The 16,084-nt window shown below is 45.4% G+C and overlaps 1 protein-coding gene across 2 annotated transcripts in view; it reads left to right on the forward strand.

Moving 5' to 3' along the window:
• The first annotated feature begins 10,641 nt into the window (after positions 1-10,641).
• The window catches only part of hddc2 (HD domain containing 2), a 29,112-nt gene continuing 23,669 nt past the window's right edge, over positions 10,642-16,084 (forward strand). For both annotated transcript variants that reach the window (XM_085997207.1, XM_085997208.1), the window contains exon 1: positions 10,642-10,751. In XM_085997207.1, the coding sequence (XP_085853333.1) occupies positions 10,680-10,751 (72 nt within the window). In that variant the 5' untranslated portion in view covers positions 10,642-10,679. The remainder of the gene's footprint in view (positions 10,752-16,084) is intronic.

Consider the following 16,084-nt stretch of genomic DNA (forward strand, 5'->3'; position numbering starts at 1 on the left):
GAAGTTCAAATGTCTTAAGTGAAAAAAACTACACCCCACTATTGAACTGGAGCAGCAGGGGAAGAGAATAATTCTATGAATGTTGGTGGACTTTCTGTAAGTGGGTCACTGTCAGTGATGGGCAATGGTGGTGACTAAGGTACCATTTTATTCAATAACAAGCAGTGATTTGAGCCAGCTTCTTGCTGGTCGTCTCTAAGGTCAGATTTATTAGATCCATCAGTAACATTCTTGACTTATTTCAGCTCTGAAAACAAAACAAATTATTACATGAAAAGCCTGGCATGCTTGAACTTCCTGTTAGAGACAGCATCCTGCTATGGAAATACATATTTAATGAGGAAATGATTGTCCGAAGCCTACAACCTTGTTGAATGGCTGCAGACACAGGCTTTCAACAGTTATTACATTTTTGTGTTAGGATATGGGATACATGTAGCCATTCTGTTGTCGCACTAGGGACAAAGCAATTATTGATAACAGGACCAATATCATCAAGGTGGCCTTTGAGGGAAGGGGATTATTAGCAAAGAACTATTTTGCATACTCCCTCAAAGTAGTCATACATAACTTTCTCAGCAATGATAACAATCACCTGACACCATGTTGCTTGCTAAAAACATATGCTCACATTTTTCTCTTTCTACCAAAGCCACCAAACATTTTGCTTAGTTCCAGAAACACTGAGGCAAGTCTGAACACTATCCGATTTAGGACACGGCAACCAGATGTGACACAGCTGGATAGAATTATAGAACAAAAAAAAGCCCTATATATCATGTCCTTCAGAAATGAGTGGCCTGTGATTGGCCTGTGATTGAAGACCTGGTGAATGTGATGAGCTGGTTTGAAAGTGCCCGAGCCTGGTCACTGATATCTCTCAGCCAAGTAGTTGCTGTGCTATTCCTAACACCACAAGCTGCTGTCTATACAGATTGTTGAAAATGATAGAAACTATCCATTTTCAGGTTGCTGATGCCATACCACTCTTTTGATTAAGCTGCGTGTTACGTTTTTAGGTTTCCTTTAGCTTTTATTTAACTCTAGATTTTTTTTGGTTTCCATGTTTCAGACTAATCTCACAGGGAAGCCCTCCTTCCTGTTTCCCAGGGAGAGTTTTCATGCCCTGATAGCCAAGTAAAGTTAACAATATGCCTGGGTAACAAACAGAGAATTAATTCAGCGACAGGTTCTTGCCTATGTCTTCACAGGAATCTCCTTGTCTTCAGAAGGGGGTAGAATAACACTACACTAGACTCTGTCTTGGGCCTTAACTGCCAAACTAGTTTATTAAACAATAATAGAACAATCAAACAGGAGATGCAACATAAAAGATATTTTTACAGTAGTTGTTAAACTTTGCTAGCTTCTCATGTAATAGAAAATAATAAATAGTTCAACACTATCCGCAGACCCCAGTTTGAGAAACACTGTTCTTTGGGTTTCCTAGGTGAAAGGCGCTGTGTTCTTTGGGTGTTGTCAGCAGTATTCAGTCACTTGAACTTTCTCTGAGAATTTCAGAAATCTGCTAATTTTGACTCCAAATTTTGATTCTTCAGATGCATTCAGGTCTGCCAGTGTCACTAGGGGATTTTTTTTCCCTTGGCAGATTCCCTCTACAATATCATAGCTGCAGGGATCACAACATGCCTTCTTTTTGCAGAGGACATCTTGGATTTTGGCAAGTGCTGTCAGTTTATCATATGAAATTTAAAAAAAATCAAAACCCACCTGTGCACCAACATCAGAACATCAGAGTCAGAATACAGTATGTGGTTTTCGGATAAGTGCAAAATATACTACACTAAACTGTTCCCTAACCAGCAATCAGATAAACTAAGGCTCAGGATTTTAAAACACCAGATTAAACAGAGTAGACTGTTAAGTACAACAGCAAAATACTGCGGATGCTGGAAATCTGAAATAACAAAGAAAATGCTGGAAAAACTCAGCAGGCCAGGCAGCATCCGTGGAGAGAGAAACAAAGTCAACGTTTCAGGTCTGGGACCCTTCATCAGAACTGGAAAAAGCTGGAGATGTAACAGATATTAAGCAGGTGCAGAGATGGGGGGTGGGGGTTGGGGGAAGGAATTGAAAGAACATACTGTGCTTATGTAAGAGGCAGGAAAGATAAAATGTTGCAAATGAGAATGGCAAAATCATACAGCATGAAAAATGGGGGCAGGGGTTATAGTTTGAAATTGTTAAACTCAATGTTGAGTCCAGAAGGCTGTAAAGTGCCTAATCGAAAGATGAGGTGCTGTTCCTCGAGCTTACTTTGAGCTTCATTGGAACAATGCAATAGCCCGAGGACAGAGAGATCAGAGTGGGAGTGAAGCGGTGAATTAAAGTGACAGGCGACCGGAAGCTCAGGGTCACCTTTACGGACTGAACGGAGGTGTTCCGCAAAGCGGTCACCCAATCTGCGTTTGGTCTCCCCAATGTAGAGGAGACCACATCGTGAGCAGCGAATACAGTATACTAGATTGCAAGAAGTACAAGTAAATTGCTGTTTCACCTGGAAGGGGCGTTTGGGGCCCTGGACAGTGGGAAGGGAGGAGGTAAAAGGGCATGTGTTGCATCTCCTGCTCAGTAATTAGGAATAAAACAAGAAAATATGCAATGTTAGTGTCCTTGTGCACTAACTGCTTGTGCTTTAATATCTCATATAAATACTATAGTTTACAGGATTTATCACTGGATAATACAGAAGGTTTAATCTTTATCTTAAAAATTAATGGCGCTCTAGATTGGGATGACATCACAAGTTAATCTGACATAAAGGAAAACCCTGAACTTAATTATAAATATTATTCATAAGAATTTCATTAAGTTTATTGTGGTTTAAAAATCAAAGTTTAAGGTTCCCCACTCAGCATCAATCACTTGTTGTGGAGCAAAGGTATGCGCTGAACAAAATCCTGAAGCAGTATCTCAAAATTCACTTCCTCAAAGACAGAACCAGATGCAATCAGGCTGGAAACAAAGTAGTTCATATGATTTGCTTGGTTAAATCCAGATACTTTGGACTCGATTTTGCCAGGCCCAAGGAGGCGAGATTGGAGGCGTGTGAGTTGTTAAAACCGCAAAAAAAGGCAGGCGGACCCGATCCCGCCTCCATCCCGCCTCCGAGCAATTTTCTCACATGCGAGTTTTCTGACCCTTTTTCCATCCCGCCGCCAAGAGGCGGAATAGGCCCTTAAGGCCCTTAAGAACCACTTAATTGCCTCTATAATCCCATTTTGAGAGGCCTTTCCGATTTTAACCCTTTTCCCACGTGCTGCACGCCTCCTCTGGAACACGCCAGTGAATCCTGGCGATGTCACAAGTGGATTGCTTACTAACAGCTGCAGCTCCACCATTATAAAGGAGTTTTCACCAATCATCATTTGCAGGTGGCAGAACTTTGTTGTCTCAGGTCTGGGGAACTTTTAGCAGGCATACTCATTGTTCTGGGAGTTTGGGGCCTGACACCCATCTCCAGTGTGACCTGCTGGGAAACCCCTCACCCCACCTTGACTGAGCGCTTCCTCAACTGAGGTATATATGAGAAAAATGGGAACTATTTATTTCCTTTCCTCCTGGACATCAGATTCGGATGAAGCAGCAGAACCCTGACCAACAGCAGCACCAACTGCAGGAGCAACAGCAGGAGCACCAAGCTGCTGCTCACCCACCTGAAGCTGCACAGGCCAGAAGGCGTCAGCGCATGGAAGCACGTCGGCGCAGGCGATACCCCCAAAATAGGGTCTACAGACAGAGGATCAGCTACCTCAACATGACTGAGCAGCAGTGCCAAAGGCGGCTCCAACTTTTGCGAGAGGTAGTGGGTGACATCTGCGCAATGCTGCAGCAAGACCTGGAGCCCAGAGGAGCAGGTGGACACCCCTTACCAGTGGCTGTCAAAGTCACCACCACACTCAACTTTTTCGCTTCAGGCTCATTCCAGGGATCAGCAGCAGACATCAGCGGCGTCTCCCAGGCGGCTGCACACACTTGCATCATGCAAGTAACCAATGCCCTTTTTGCCATCGCGCACAATCACATCAATTTCTCCAAGGATCAAGCCAGTGTAACTGCGCGTGCGGGTTGGGTTTGACAATCTGGCAGGCTTTCCAAGGGTGCAGGGTGTCATTGACTGCACACATGTGGCCCTAAAGGCACCCCATCACAATCCAGGAATTGTTGTCAACCTCAAGGGATTCCACTCCCTCAACGTACAGCTGGTGTGTGACCACAAGAAGGAAATTTTGCATGTTTGTGCCAAGTACCCTGGCAGTTGCCATGACTCCTTCATCCTGCACCAGTCTAGTGTGCCTCCGCTCTTCAGTCCGCCAGACCAACTTTGCGGATGGCTACTTGGAGACAAGGGCTATCCCCTGAAGACGTGGCTAATGACGCCGTTGAGGAGCCCTTCCAATGAAGCAGAGGAGCGCTACAGCTCCAGCCACATGTCCACCAGATCCATAATAGAGCAAACCATCAGCTTGCTGAAGATGCGCTTCAGATGCCTTGATAGATCAGGTGGAGCCCTGCAGTACTCAGCAGCCAGGGTCTCCAGAATCATCGTGGTTTGCTGTGCACTTCACAACATGGCACAGCATCGTGGCTTGCAGATGCCTGAGGAACAAGTGGCTCATCACCTAGCCTCCTCAGATGAGGAGGAGAGCGACAACGAACAGCTTGCAGAGGCGCATCAACCAGCGGCAGCAGCATGCGAGCACATTGCTGCCCGGGATGCAAGGCACGCACTCATCTTGGCCAGATTTGCTTAGCCTGCACAATCAAACACTTTTGCCTCGCACCTTCTTATCAGACCCTCAACAATGGCCAGGAACCTGCGGATTCCGATCACTCTGACCACCATACTGACAATTGCAAGTAATCCAAGCCCTCAATGTGCAAATCCCATTAGCGACATGACACACGCCACAACTGCAACAGTTTGCCATCAGAATTTTGAATGGCAATAAGCGTCTGATGGCTTTTCAAAATTAATCATAACACTACACCCAAGTGACTACCCTTGTGACTACTTGTGCATTATCTTCCTCTTACGCGTGCTCCTATGTGGTGCTTCCCCTGTGGCTTCAGCAGATGTGGAGGCCCCTTGCTCACTTTCCTCCTGTTCCTGTCTCGACACCTTTGGCGGGCGTCCTCTGGGGTTGCGAACCTATGAGGGCTCAGCAACAGTCTGCTGCTCCTGCAGCTGTGCAGGGGCTGAGACGCCGATCTCAGTTGGGTGGGGACTCTGGTGGGGTTCTGACCGAGGGGTTTGCAGTGGCATGGTCGTGTGAGCGCTTGGAGAGGAGCCCCCACTTCCTTGCTGTCTGCCACCAACATCCCTCTCATGGGTCAGCCCCACTTCAGAGCTAGCAAGTGGCTTGACAGCACCTTGCTGCAATTCAGGGGGGCCATGAGAACCTGTTTCTGTACTGGAAGTCCTACTCCCGAGGACTTGCATGAATGTCTGGTTTGTATGCTCAATAGCTGACCGTCGCTCCTCAAGAGATGTCAGTTTATTGTGAACAATTACCATGTTTTCACAACCCTGGTGACTAAGCTCCTCCATTGCCGTAGCCATCCTCTCCTCTATGGTAGCCATCCTTTCCACGGAGGTTGCCATCCTTTCCGTGGTGATGTGTTCATGCGCCAACGCCTCCACAAAGGCTCTGCTCATGTTAGCAATGACTCCTCCATTCGCTCCACACTCACAGCGACCCTGGAGACAAAACCTGCCAGAGACTCCTGCACCTGTTCCTGGAGTTCCAGCACCGCTTTCCTTCTGGATGGACCCGGAGGCACAGGGTCGACATGCAGCAGAGCCGAGCTGGGAGCGTCCTGCACCCTCCGACGAGGACTCTCCACTGCTGTCCCTGTCTCCACCATCTGCTGATGCTCACTTGTGAGCTGTGATATACCAGGTGACAACTCTACTCTATGTCCCGAAGGTCCCACCGAGGTGTGAGTGTCTGCGCTGGTGATGTGTGCGCTTAATTCTGCTGACGCAGCGCCCTCAGAGGTTGCAGCTTCCTCTGAGGAGTCTGGAAGCTCAGGCTCTTCCTTCTGGACAGTGGGGACGGGGGCTGTCGATGGTCCTGTGGGGGAGTAAAAGAAAGCGTTAGAGATGTGAGGTCAAGGTTACATGCACATTGAATATTGCAGATGATCATAAGTCAATCTGTTAGAGCATCAGATTCATTATCAGTGACTCATGCAATGTCAATGAGAGAGATGCCAAACTATTCTGTCACCAGCTTGCTGTGGTGCGCCTGCCTGTCCATCCCCCACTTGGGAATTGTACTCGATCCCGGCAATTTCCAGGGCCGCCTCCTCCGAGGTGGTGAGCTGGGCTACTGAGAGTGGCCCTCCTCCTGTCCTCGCTCTTTCCCTCTTATTGTGGGCTCTCTTTTCCTGCAATGAGGGACACAAGTGGAGTTTGAGTGAGAATGAAGGAATGAGTGTAGAGATTCCATAGCATAGATGCTTAGAAGGAGACAAAGGGTCATCCCTGTGTGTTGTAAGTTGTCATTGCGTCACAGTGATAGAGAGTGTGAGGGCTGCATGGTCGAATAGTTGAGTGAATGTGACCATAGAGAGAGAGGCATTGGGTAAGGGTGCAGGGATGTAAGTGTCAAGTGGGATGCGGAGGAAGAGGTTGGCAAAGCAGAGTGCTGGTGAGGAGAGGCGATGGGGATCAGATTGAGGGTGAAGGGAAAGTCATATTCACCTTTTCCCGTGCGGAGGTGGTCATGAAACCTCTTCCTGCACTGCAGCCAGGTTCTGCGGAACATAGAGATGGCATTGATCTCCCTGGCCACTTGCAGCCACACAGCTTTAGTGGTGGCTTTTTTCTCCCTGAGGAAGGGAAGAGCACCTCCTTATTAGATCTTGCTCCCTCCACCAGAGCTTGGAGGGAGGGCTCATCAAATCGAGGTGCACACTTTTGCTTGCTGGTGGACATGGTCGGTAAATGAAGTCTTTCATACAATGTCCAAAGCGTTTCCAGTCTCCAGAAGAAGCAAGGCTGCTTGCAGGCCTTAAATCCAGCAGCACTGATGACATCATCGGAGGCGACTTTCAGGATGGAAAGGCTAATTGGGCCAGGGGTTCCCACACGCTGGAAATCAAGTGTCCAATTAGGGGAAACTCGCTCTTTTTCCCCACATCACACGGGAGTCGGGTTCAGGACTCTAAAACGACCTGACACACCCCAGCCCGCCCACACTGGCAAAATCTATGTTGCTGAAAATTATGGTCATAAGTCAGCCAAGTTGTGGCATATCATTAAACCAATCCCAGGTCAAACAAATTCAGGCCAATTCAATTTTGTATTCCAAACTACTGATAAATTAAGTAATGGCCCAGAAATTTGGGTCGGGGGCTTCCCGCCGTTGAGCTGTGGGCCCGCGTGGGGTTACGATCCTGGGCTTCCTCCAACTGCCGGCACGCAGTGCTTGCGTATCCCAGGGGCGCAGTTAGTTTGGTACATCCCCTGGGATCACGTGGGCCATGGAGAGCCAATGGTAGCAGGGAATGCTTCATTCATAAGTTTGACAGGAAGACCTGTCAAACCTATAAATACTATAAGCCCCAAAACATCACTAAAACTTCAAATACATTTTTAAAAAGCATCACATTTTTAAAATAACTATAAATTACATGAAATAACTATTTTAAACAATAATTTAAATTTTTGAAAAAATTAATTACATTTTCTAACGGGGCTAAAAATAAACTTACTTTTCTTTAAAGTATTTAAAAATAATAAACCTGTGGAAAAAATGTTTTAATTTTAATTAATTCACCACTTACCTTGTTAAAAGCAGGCCTTGCGCCTGCTTTTTAAAAGTGTAACTGCTGGAGACTTACCCTCCCGGAAAAACCTGGAAAAAAAATGTAAGCTCGATGCGCACGCGCTGCCTCTCCGGCGCACACGTTCCACCTGTCAACCCCTTCTTTCAAGGGTACGGAAGTGCCGGTTTCCTGCACATGCGCAGTGCATGCATGAAACCGGCACTTTCGTTGGGCCTACGCGCGAGTACCCGAATTTCTGGGCCAATATCTCAGAAGTGGTGAACCAATTTAGCTAATTTATTTTACTGAATTTAGGAGATTTGGCCAAATCATTTCTCCCTGGTAGATTAATATACATACTACTAGTAGTCACTAAGAAACTAATAGCTTCAATTTTTATCTGCCTAATTAAGTTAAATATTCTTGCTCTGACTGCTTCACCAAATGATTCAGAATCTACTGATGAATTTCAGATAGATGCATTGTCCCAGAAATTGTTTTGTATACATCTGCCAAAACCTTAATGTTACTGCAGGGAGTATTCTCTTCCTTTGCAATCCTTATTTCTATAACGGATGGAAGTAAGCTATAGTTATGATCCTTAAATAGTGAGTGCTGACAATAATCTGGAACAAAATTAATTGGCATTTGGAAAAGTATGGTCTAATAAATGAAAGTCAGCATGGATTTGTTAAAGGCAAATCATATTTGGCTAACTTGATTGAGTTATTTGATGAAGCAACGGAGCGGGTTGATGAGGGTAGTGTGGTTGATGTTGCATATATGGACTTTCAAAAGGCTTTTGATAAAGTTAGCAAAATTAAAGCCCATGGGATGAAAGGGACAGTGGCAGAGTGGCTACGGAATTGGCTAAGGGACAGAAAGCAGTGTAGTGGTGAACGGTTGTTTTTCAGACTGGAGGGAAGTATACAGTGGTGTTCCCCAGAGGTCGGTATTAGCACCACTACTCTTTTTGATATATATTAATGACTGGACTTGGGTATACAGGGCATAATTTCAAAGTTTGCAGATGATACAAAACTCTGAAGTGTAGTAAACAGTGAGGAGGATAGTAACAGACTTCAAGAGGGCATAGACAGACTGGCGAAATGGGCAGGCACATCACAGAGGAAATTAATACAGAGAAAAATTAAGTGATACATTTTGGTAGGAAGAATGAGGAGAGGCAATATAAACTAAATTGTATCATTTTAAAGGGGGTGCAGGAACAGAGAGACCCGGGGGTGTATCTACACAAATCATTGAAGGTGGCAGGAGAAGTTGAGAAGGCTGCTAAAAACATATGGGATCCTTGGCTTTATTAATAAAGGCATAGAGCACAAAAGCAAGGAAGTTGTGCTAAACCTTTATAAAATACTTGTTAGGCCTCAGCTGGAGTATTGTATTCAATTCTGGGCACCATGCTTTAGGAAGGATGTCAAAACCTTGGAGAGGGTGCAGACGAGATTTACTAGAATGGTACCAGGAATGAAGGACTTCAGTTATCTGGAGAGACTGGAGAAGCTGGGATTGTTCTCCTTAGAGCAGAGAAGGTTAAGAGGAGATTTGATAGAGGTGTTCAGAATCATGAACGGCTTTGATAGAGTAAATAAGGAGAAACTCTTTCCAGTAGCAAAAGGGTCGGTAACCAGAGGACACAGATTTAAGGTGATTGGCAAAAGAACCAGAGGCGACATAAGGAAACATTTTTTTTTTAACACAGCGAGTTGTTATGATCTGGCATGCACTGCCTGAAACAGTGGTGGAAGCAGATTCAACAGTAACTTTCAAAAGGGAATAAATACTTGAAGTGAAAGAATTTACAGGGCTATGGGGAAAGATCAGGGGAGTGGGATTAATTTCAAAGAGCTGGCACAAGCACGATGGGCCTAATGGCCTCCCTCTGTGCTGTATCATTCTATGATGAAATTCATCAGAGGAACTGGCTTGACTGAGTTCCTGAGCCTGACAATATGACGGAACTGAGTTAAGATCAAGAGATAGTCAGCATCCCAGAGTGCATCAGCCATATCAATTCCCACCTTCGCAGAAAGGCCAACTAGGGGGAAGAGGATTGTGGCTTGGGGGGGGAAGACTCGGCAAGAAAGGGTGACTGGAGAACAGTCAGGGAAGAGAGCACTGGGGAATAGGGTCAGCTATACCAGTTACATATCGATTATCAGTGCGTTATTGTATTACAATTGGTTATGAAAGGATTTTGAGTGTTACCAGTATTACTACTGGTGGAATCCGAGTTCTTCCTTCACATTCGGTTCCCCTCTTTCCCTGCTCACGGGTGGTCTCCTGGTTCTCGGAACTTCTCGCATGACAGCTGCTGGCATAATACCACCAGCAAAGGTGCTCAACTACAGAGGACCCAACCGTTATAAAGTAAATATCACGTAAACTTGCAGATATCACGTGATCGAGACATCCTGGCTGAATTGGCAACTCTCCTGTGTTTTACGACCTGGAGCCCTTTTAGCATTTTATTAGTGAATAATATACCAGTACTATTTCTGACGAAAGGTCATCGGCCTGAAACGTTGACTGTTTCTCTCTCCACAGATGCTGCCTGACCTGCTGAGTATTTCCAGCATTTTCTGTTTATATTTCAGATTTTGCTTTTGTAATATACCAATACTCTTTGCTGCCCCTGTTGGGTTTTGGTGCCAACATAACTGAACACATTAATCTTCAGTCAAGCCCTTTGACTTTCTCTATGCTCTATTTGAACTCATTCGCTTTATATTCCTGTGTGCATTATTTCATCACATGTCCTGACCCAGTGAGCTCATGAAACGCTCGTGCCCCTGGAGAAGAGGCAGTCTGCGCGCGCTGGCCCGGGGCGATTGTGACGTCACAGTTCCGGGTCAGAGGCGATGGCCGCGTGCGCAGGTCCCGGGAATGCCAAGAACTTGCTGCAGTTCATCAATTTCATGGGGCAGCTGAAGGTGAGAGACAGCGGGGCGGGGGCGCGCGGAGCCGCTCAGTGCAGCAAAAACCGCGAGTTGCAAACCTGCATTTCATTGGATTCTTTTCATTGCGCACACTTACCGCCGCGTCCTAACGGCCAGGATCACAGCGACTGCAGTGGCAACAGTCCGCCCACAGGGGGGGCGCGCGCGCTGTGTTCTTTGACGCATCGAACGCTCTCCATTGTTTTCCCGTTCACACAACGTTCCAAGGAAGAATTTTGCTTCATTGGCACCGAGCGCCACCTGCCGGCTCAGAGAGTCATGACATGGCCCATAGACCTGTCAATTCTCCAGTGAGACTTGGGTTCCATTCATTCAAGGGATTCCTATGTTTTGAGTGGTCATCCTGCACAGAATTACACTGCGATTCCAATCGTTCGGCCCATCTAATGAGTTTTGGTGCTTACCCTCTGCAAGGTGTCTGCCTCGGCTCATTGATAGCTCGTTCACCTCTTTGTGGGTCCAAGCCCTACTCCAGAGACTTGAGCACAAAACTCTAGACTGACACTCCAGTGCAGTGCTGAGAGAGTGCTGTACTGTCGGAGGTGCCATCATTGGGGTGAGACGTGTGGCAATAACTGAGACCTGGCTCAAAAAAGGGAAGGATTGGGTATTAAATATTCCTGGTTCTAAAGTGTTCAGGGAAGATAGGAGGTGCTGTGGCAGTATTGGTCAAGGAGAATGTTACAGTGCTGGAGAGGGAGGATGTCCTGGAGGGGCCAAGGACTAAATCTATATGGCTAGAGTTAAGAAATAATAAAAATCATTACACTACTCTGTGTATTCTATAGGCCACCAAATAGTGGGAAAGATATGGAGGAGCACATTTGCAGAGAAATTAAAGAGAGGTGCAAGAACTATAGAGTAGTAATAATGGGGGAATTCAACTATCCTAATATAAACTGGGATCATAATAGTGTAAAGGGCAGAGAAGGGGAAGAATTTCTGAAGTGTGTTCAGGAGAACTTTCTTGATCAGTATGTTTCTGGCCCAACGAGGGAGGAGGCATTGCTGTATCTGGTTCTGGGGAATGAGGTAGGTCAAGTGGAGCAAGTGTCAGTAGGTGAGCATTTAGGGAACAGTGATCATAGTACCATAAGGTTTAGATTAGCTATGGAAAAGGACAGGGAGCAATCCAGAGTCAAAATGTTTAACTGGGGGAAGGCCAATTTCAGTGGGATGAGAACGGATCTGGCCTGGGTAAACTGGAATCAAAGATTGACAAGCAAAACTGTAATGGAACAATGGGCTGCCTTTAAAGAGGAAATAGTTCAGGTACATTCCCACTAGGGGGAAAGGCAGGGCAACTAAAGTCAGGGCTTTAGTTGCCCTGCCTTTCCCCCTAGTGGATGACGAAAGAGATAGAGAATATGATGAAGCAGAAAAAGAGAGCGTGTGACATGTCAGGTTGCAAATTCATCTGAGAATCAGGCTATATATAGAAAGGTCAGAGGAGAAGTGAAAAAGAAAATAAGAGGGGCAAAGAGAGGGTATGAGAATAGAATGACAGCCAACATAAACAGTAATCCAAAAGTCTTCTACAGGCATATAAACAGTAAAAGGGTAGTAAGAGAAGGGGTGGGACCAAAAAAGAGACCTACACTTGGAGGCAGAGGATATGGCTGAGGTACAAAACGAGTACTTTGCATCTGTCTTCACCAAGGAAGAGGATGCTGCCATAGTCATAGTAAAGGAGGAAGTAGTGGAGATACTTGATAGGATAAAAATTGATAAAGAGGAGGTATTAGAAAGGCTGGCTGTACTTAAAGTAGATAAGTCACCAGGAGCGGATGGGATGCATCCTAGGATGCTGAGGGAATTGAGGGAGGAATTCGCAGAGGTGCTGGCCATAATATTCCAATCCTCCTTAGATAGGCACCTGTGGTGCCAGAGGACTGGAGAATTGTAAATGTTACACCATTGTTCAAAAAGGGTATAAAGATAAACCCAGCAACTATAGGCCAGCCAGTTTGACCTCAGTAGTGGGGAAGCTTTTAGAAACAGTAATCAGGGACAAAATTAATGGCTACTTGGACAAGTGTGGCTTTATTAAGGAAAGCCAGCATGGATTTGTTAAAGGCAAATCGCGTTTAACTAACTTGATTGAGTTCTTTGATGAGGTAACAGAGAGGGATGATGAGGGTAATGCAGTTGACGTAGTGTACATGGATTTCCAAAAGGCGTTCGACAAAGTGCCACATAATAGGCTTGCCAGCAAAGTTGAAGCCCATGGAATAAAAGGGACAGTGGCAGCATGGATACGGAATTGGCTAAGTGATAGGTAACAGAGAGTAGTGGTGAACGGTTGTTTTTCGGACTGGAGGAAGGTATACAGTGGTGTTACCCAGGGGTCGGTTCTAGGACCACTGCTTTTCTTGATATATATTAATGACTTGGACATGGGTGTACAAGGCACAATTTCAAAATTTGCAGATGACACAATACTTGGAAGTATTGTGAACAGTAAGGAGGAGAGTGATAGACTTCAGGAAGACAAACAGGCTGGTGAAATGGGCGGACATGTGGCAGATGAAATTTATCACAGAAAAGTGTGAAGTGATACATTTTGGTAGAAAGAATGAGGTGAGGACATATAAACTAAAGGGTACAATCCTGAAGGGGGTGCACGAACAGAGAGACCTGGGGGTATGTGTGCACAAATCATTGAAGGTGATAGGGCAGGTTGAGAAAGCAGTTGAAAAGGCTTACGGGATCCTGGGCTTCATGATTAGAGGTATAGAGTACAAAAGTGTGGATATTATGATGAACCTGTATAAAACACTGGTTTGGCCCCAACTGAAGTACCGTGTCCAATTCTGGGCACCACACTTTAGGAAGGATGTGAAGACCTTGGAGAGGGTGCAGAAAAGATTTACGAGAATGATTCCAGGGATGAGGGACTTCAGTTACGTTAAGAGACTGGAGAAGCTGGAGTTGTTCTCCTTGGAGCAGAGAAGGTTGAGTGGAGATTTGATAGAGATGTTCAAAATCATGAGGGGTCTGGACAGAGTAGATAGAGGGAAACTGTTCCCATTGGCAGAGGGGTCGAGAACCAGAGGACACAGACTTAAGATGATTGGCAAAAGAACCAAAGGCGACATAAGAAAAAACTTTTTTACACAGCGAGTGGTTAAGATCTGGAATGCTTTGCCTGAAAGGGTGGTGGAGGTAGATTCAATCACTGCTTTCAAAAGGGAGTTGGATAAGTACCTGAAGGAAAGAAATTTGCAGGGCTATGGGGAAAGGGCGGGGAGTGGGTCTAGCTGAAGTGCTCTCGCAGAGAGCCGACACGGGCTCGACGGGCTGAATGGCCTACTGCTGTGCTGTAACCATTCTATGACGTTAAACCGAGGGCCCCATCTGCCCTCTCGGGTGGATGTAAAAGATCCCACGGCACTATTTGAAGAAGAGCAGGAGAGTTTCCCGGCGTCCTGCCCAACATTTATCCCTCAACCAATACCTATAAAAACATGACCTGGTCATGTATTTCATTGCTGTTTGTGGGATCTTGCTGTATGCAAATCGGCTGCTGCTTTCCCCTACATTACAATAATAGTGACTACACTTGAAATGTGCCTCATTGGCTGTAAAACGCTTTTGGACATCCTGAGGCCATGAAAGACTATTTAAATGGAAGTTCTTTATTTCTTTTATAAGGAGTAGCCCTAATCTCGTGTGCCACCTTGTTACCATATCCCTTTATCCCTCTTTCTTTCAACAACCTATTGTTAAATGTTGACAAGGTCTTCGTTTTGAAAACTCAGGACGTGTATTCCACAGCCTCAACAATCAATGTAAAAAAATTCTACCGTTCTTTGTCATAAATCTCTTACATTTAATCTATGTTCCCTTATTCTAGGTCCCTCTAGCACTGGAAGCACTTTGTTTATCTATTCTGTTCCATCCCTTCATAATTTTTAATACCGCTACCCATAATCTTCTCAGTTGTAACAAATTCATGCATGAATCAATAAATATCCATTTTCCATGATTTGCCCTGGAGCAAACACTTCAAATGAGAGGAAATCCTACAACAGTCTTCAATAAAAATAAGTTATTACTTGGGAAAGACTGTAGTTTCATTCATGCTGCTGTGATGTACAACCAATAAGACTGTTACACATTCAAATGCTTGAACAAATGTAGTGGTGATATTTTTATTAATTATATTTTAATGCCAAGCCAGCATAAAAAACTTTAAGGGGGAGAAATTCGGTATCGCCCCATTTGGGGCGCAATTATCGGCTGGGTGCAAAGTTTAGCTAATTATCACCTCCGACTGCAAACTTCGCTTCTAATAAGAACATAAGAAATAGGAGCAGGAGTAGGCCAATCGGCCCCTCGAGTCTGCTCCGCCATTCAATAAGATCATGGCTGATCTGATCCTAACCGCCAATCTACTATCACAGAACCATCTCCTGAATCTAACAGAATTAGACACACGAAATAGGAGCAGGATCAGGCTACACGGCCCCTGGGCCCGCTCCGCTACCCACAGGGCCATGACCGATCCGAACCTAGACTCATGTCCAAATTCCTGCCTGCTCCCGTAACCCTTAATTCCCTTTACTTCTAGGAAGCTGTCTATTTCTGTTTTAAATTTATGTAATGACGTAGCTTCTACAGCTTTTTGGGGCAGCATATTCCATGGACCTACCACCCTCTGAGTGAAGTAGTTCCTCCTCATCTCAGTTTTGAAAGAGCAGCCCCTTATTCTAAGACTATGCCCCCTAGTTCTAGTTTCACCCATCATCGGGAACATCCTCCCCGCATCCACCCGATCCAACCCCTTCACAATCTTATATGTTTCAATAAGATCGCCTCTCATTCTTCTGAATTCCAATGAGTAGAGTCCCAATCTACTCAACCTCTCCTCATATGTCCATCCCCTCATCCCCGGGATTAACCAAGTGAACCTTCTTTGTACTGACTCGAGAGCAAGTATGTCCTTTCTTAAGTATGGACACCAAAACTGTACGCAGTATTCCAGGTGCGGTCTCACCAATACCTTGTACAACTGAAGCAATACCTCCCTATTTTTATATTCTATCCCCCTAGCAATGAAAGCCAACATTCCATTGGCCTTCTTAATCACTTGCTGCTCCTGCATACTAACCTTTTGAGTTTCGTGCACCAGGACCCCCAGATCCCTTTGTACTTCAGTACTTTCCAGTTTCTTGCCATTAAGATAATAACTTGCTCTACGATTTTTCCTGCCAAAGTGCATAACCTCACACTTTCCAGTATTGTATTCCATCTGCCAAATCTCTGCCCACTTACTTAGCCTGTCTATGTCCCCTTGCAGGTTT

The sequence above is a fragment of the Somniosus microcephalus genome, chromosome 9 (genome assembly GCF_052327205.1).
Source record: "Somniosus microcephalus isolate GS21.2 chromosome 9, FLI_Smic_1.0, whole genome shotgun sequence".
NCBI classification, from domain to species: domain Eukaryota; kingdom Metazoa; phylum Chordata; class Chondrichthyes; order Squaliformes; family Somniosidae; genus Somniosus; species Somniosus microcephalus.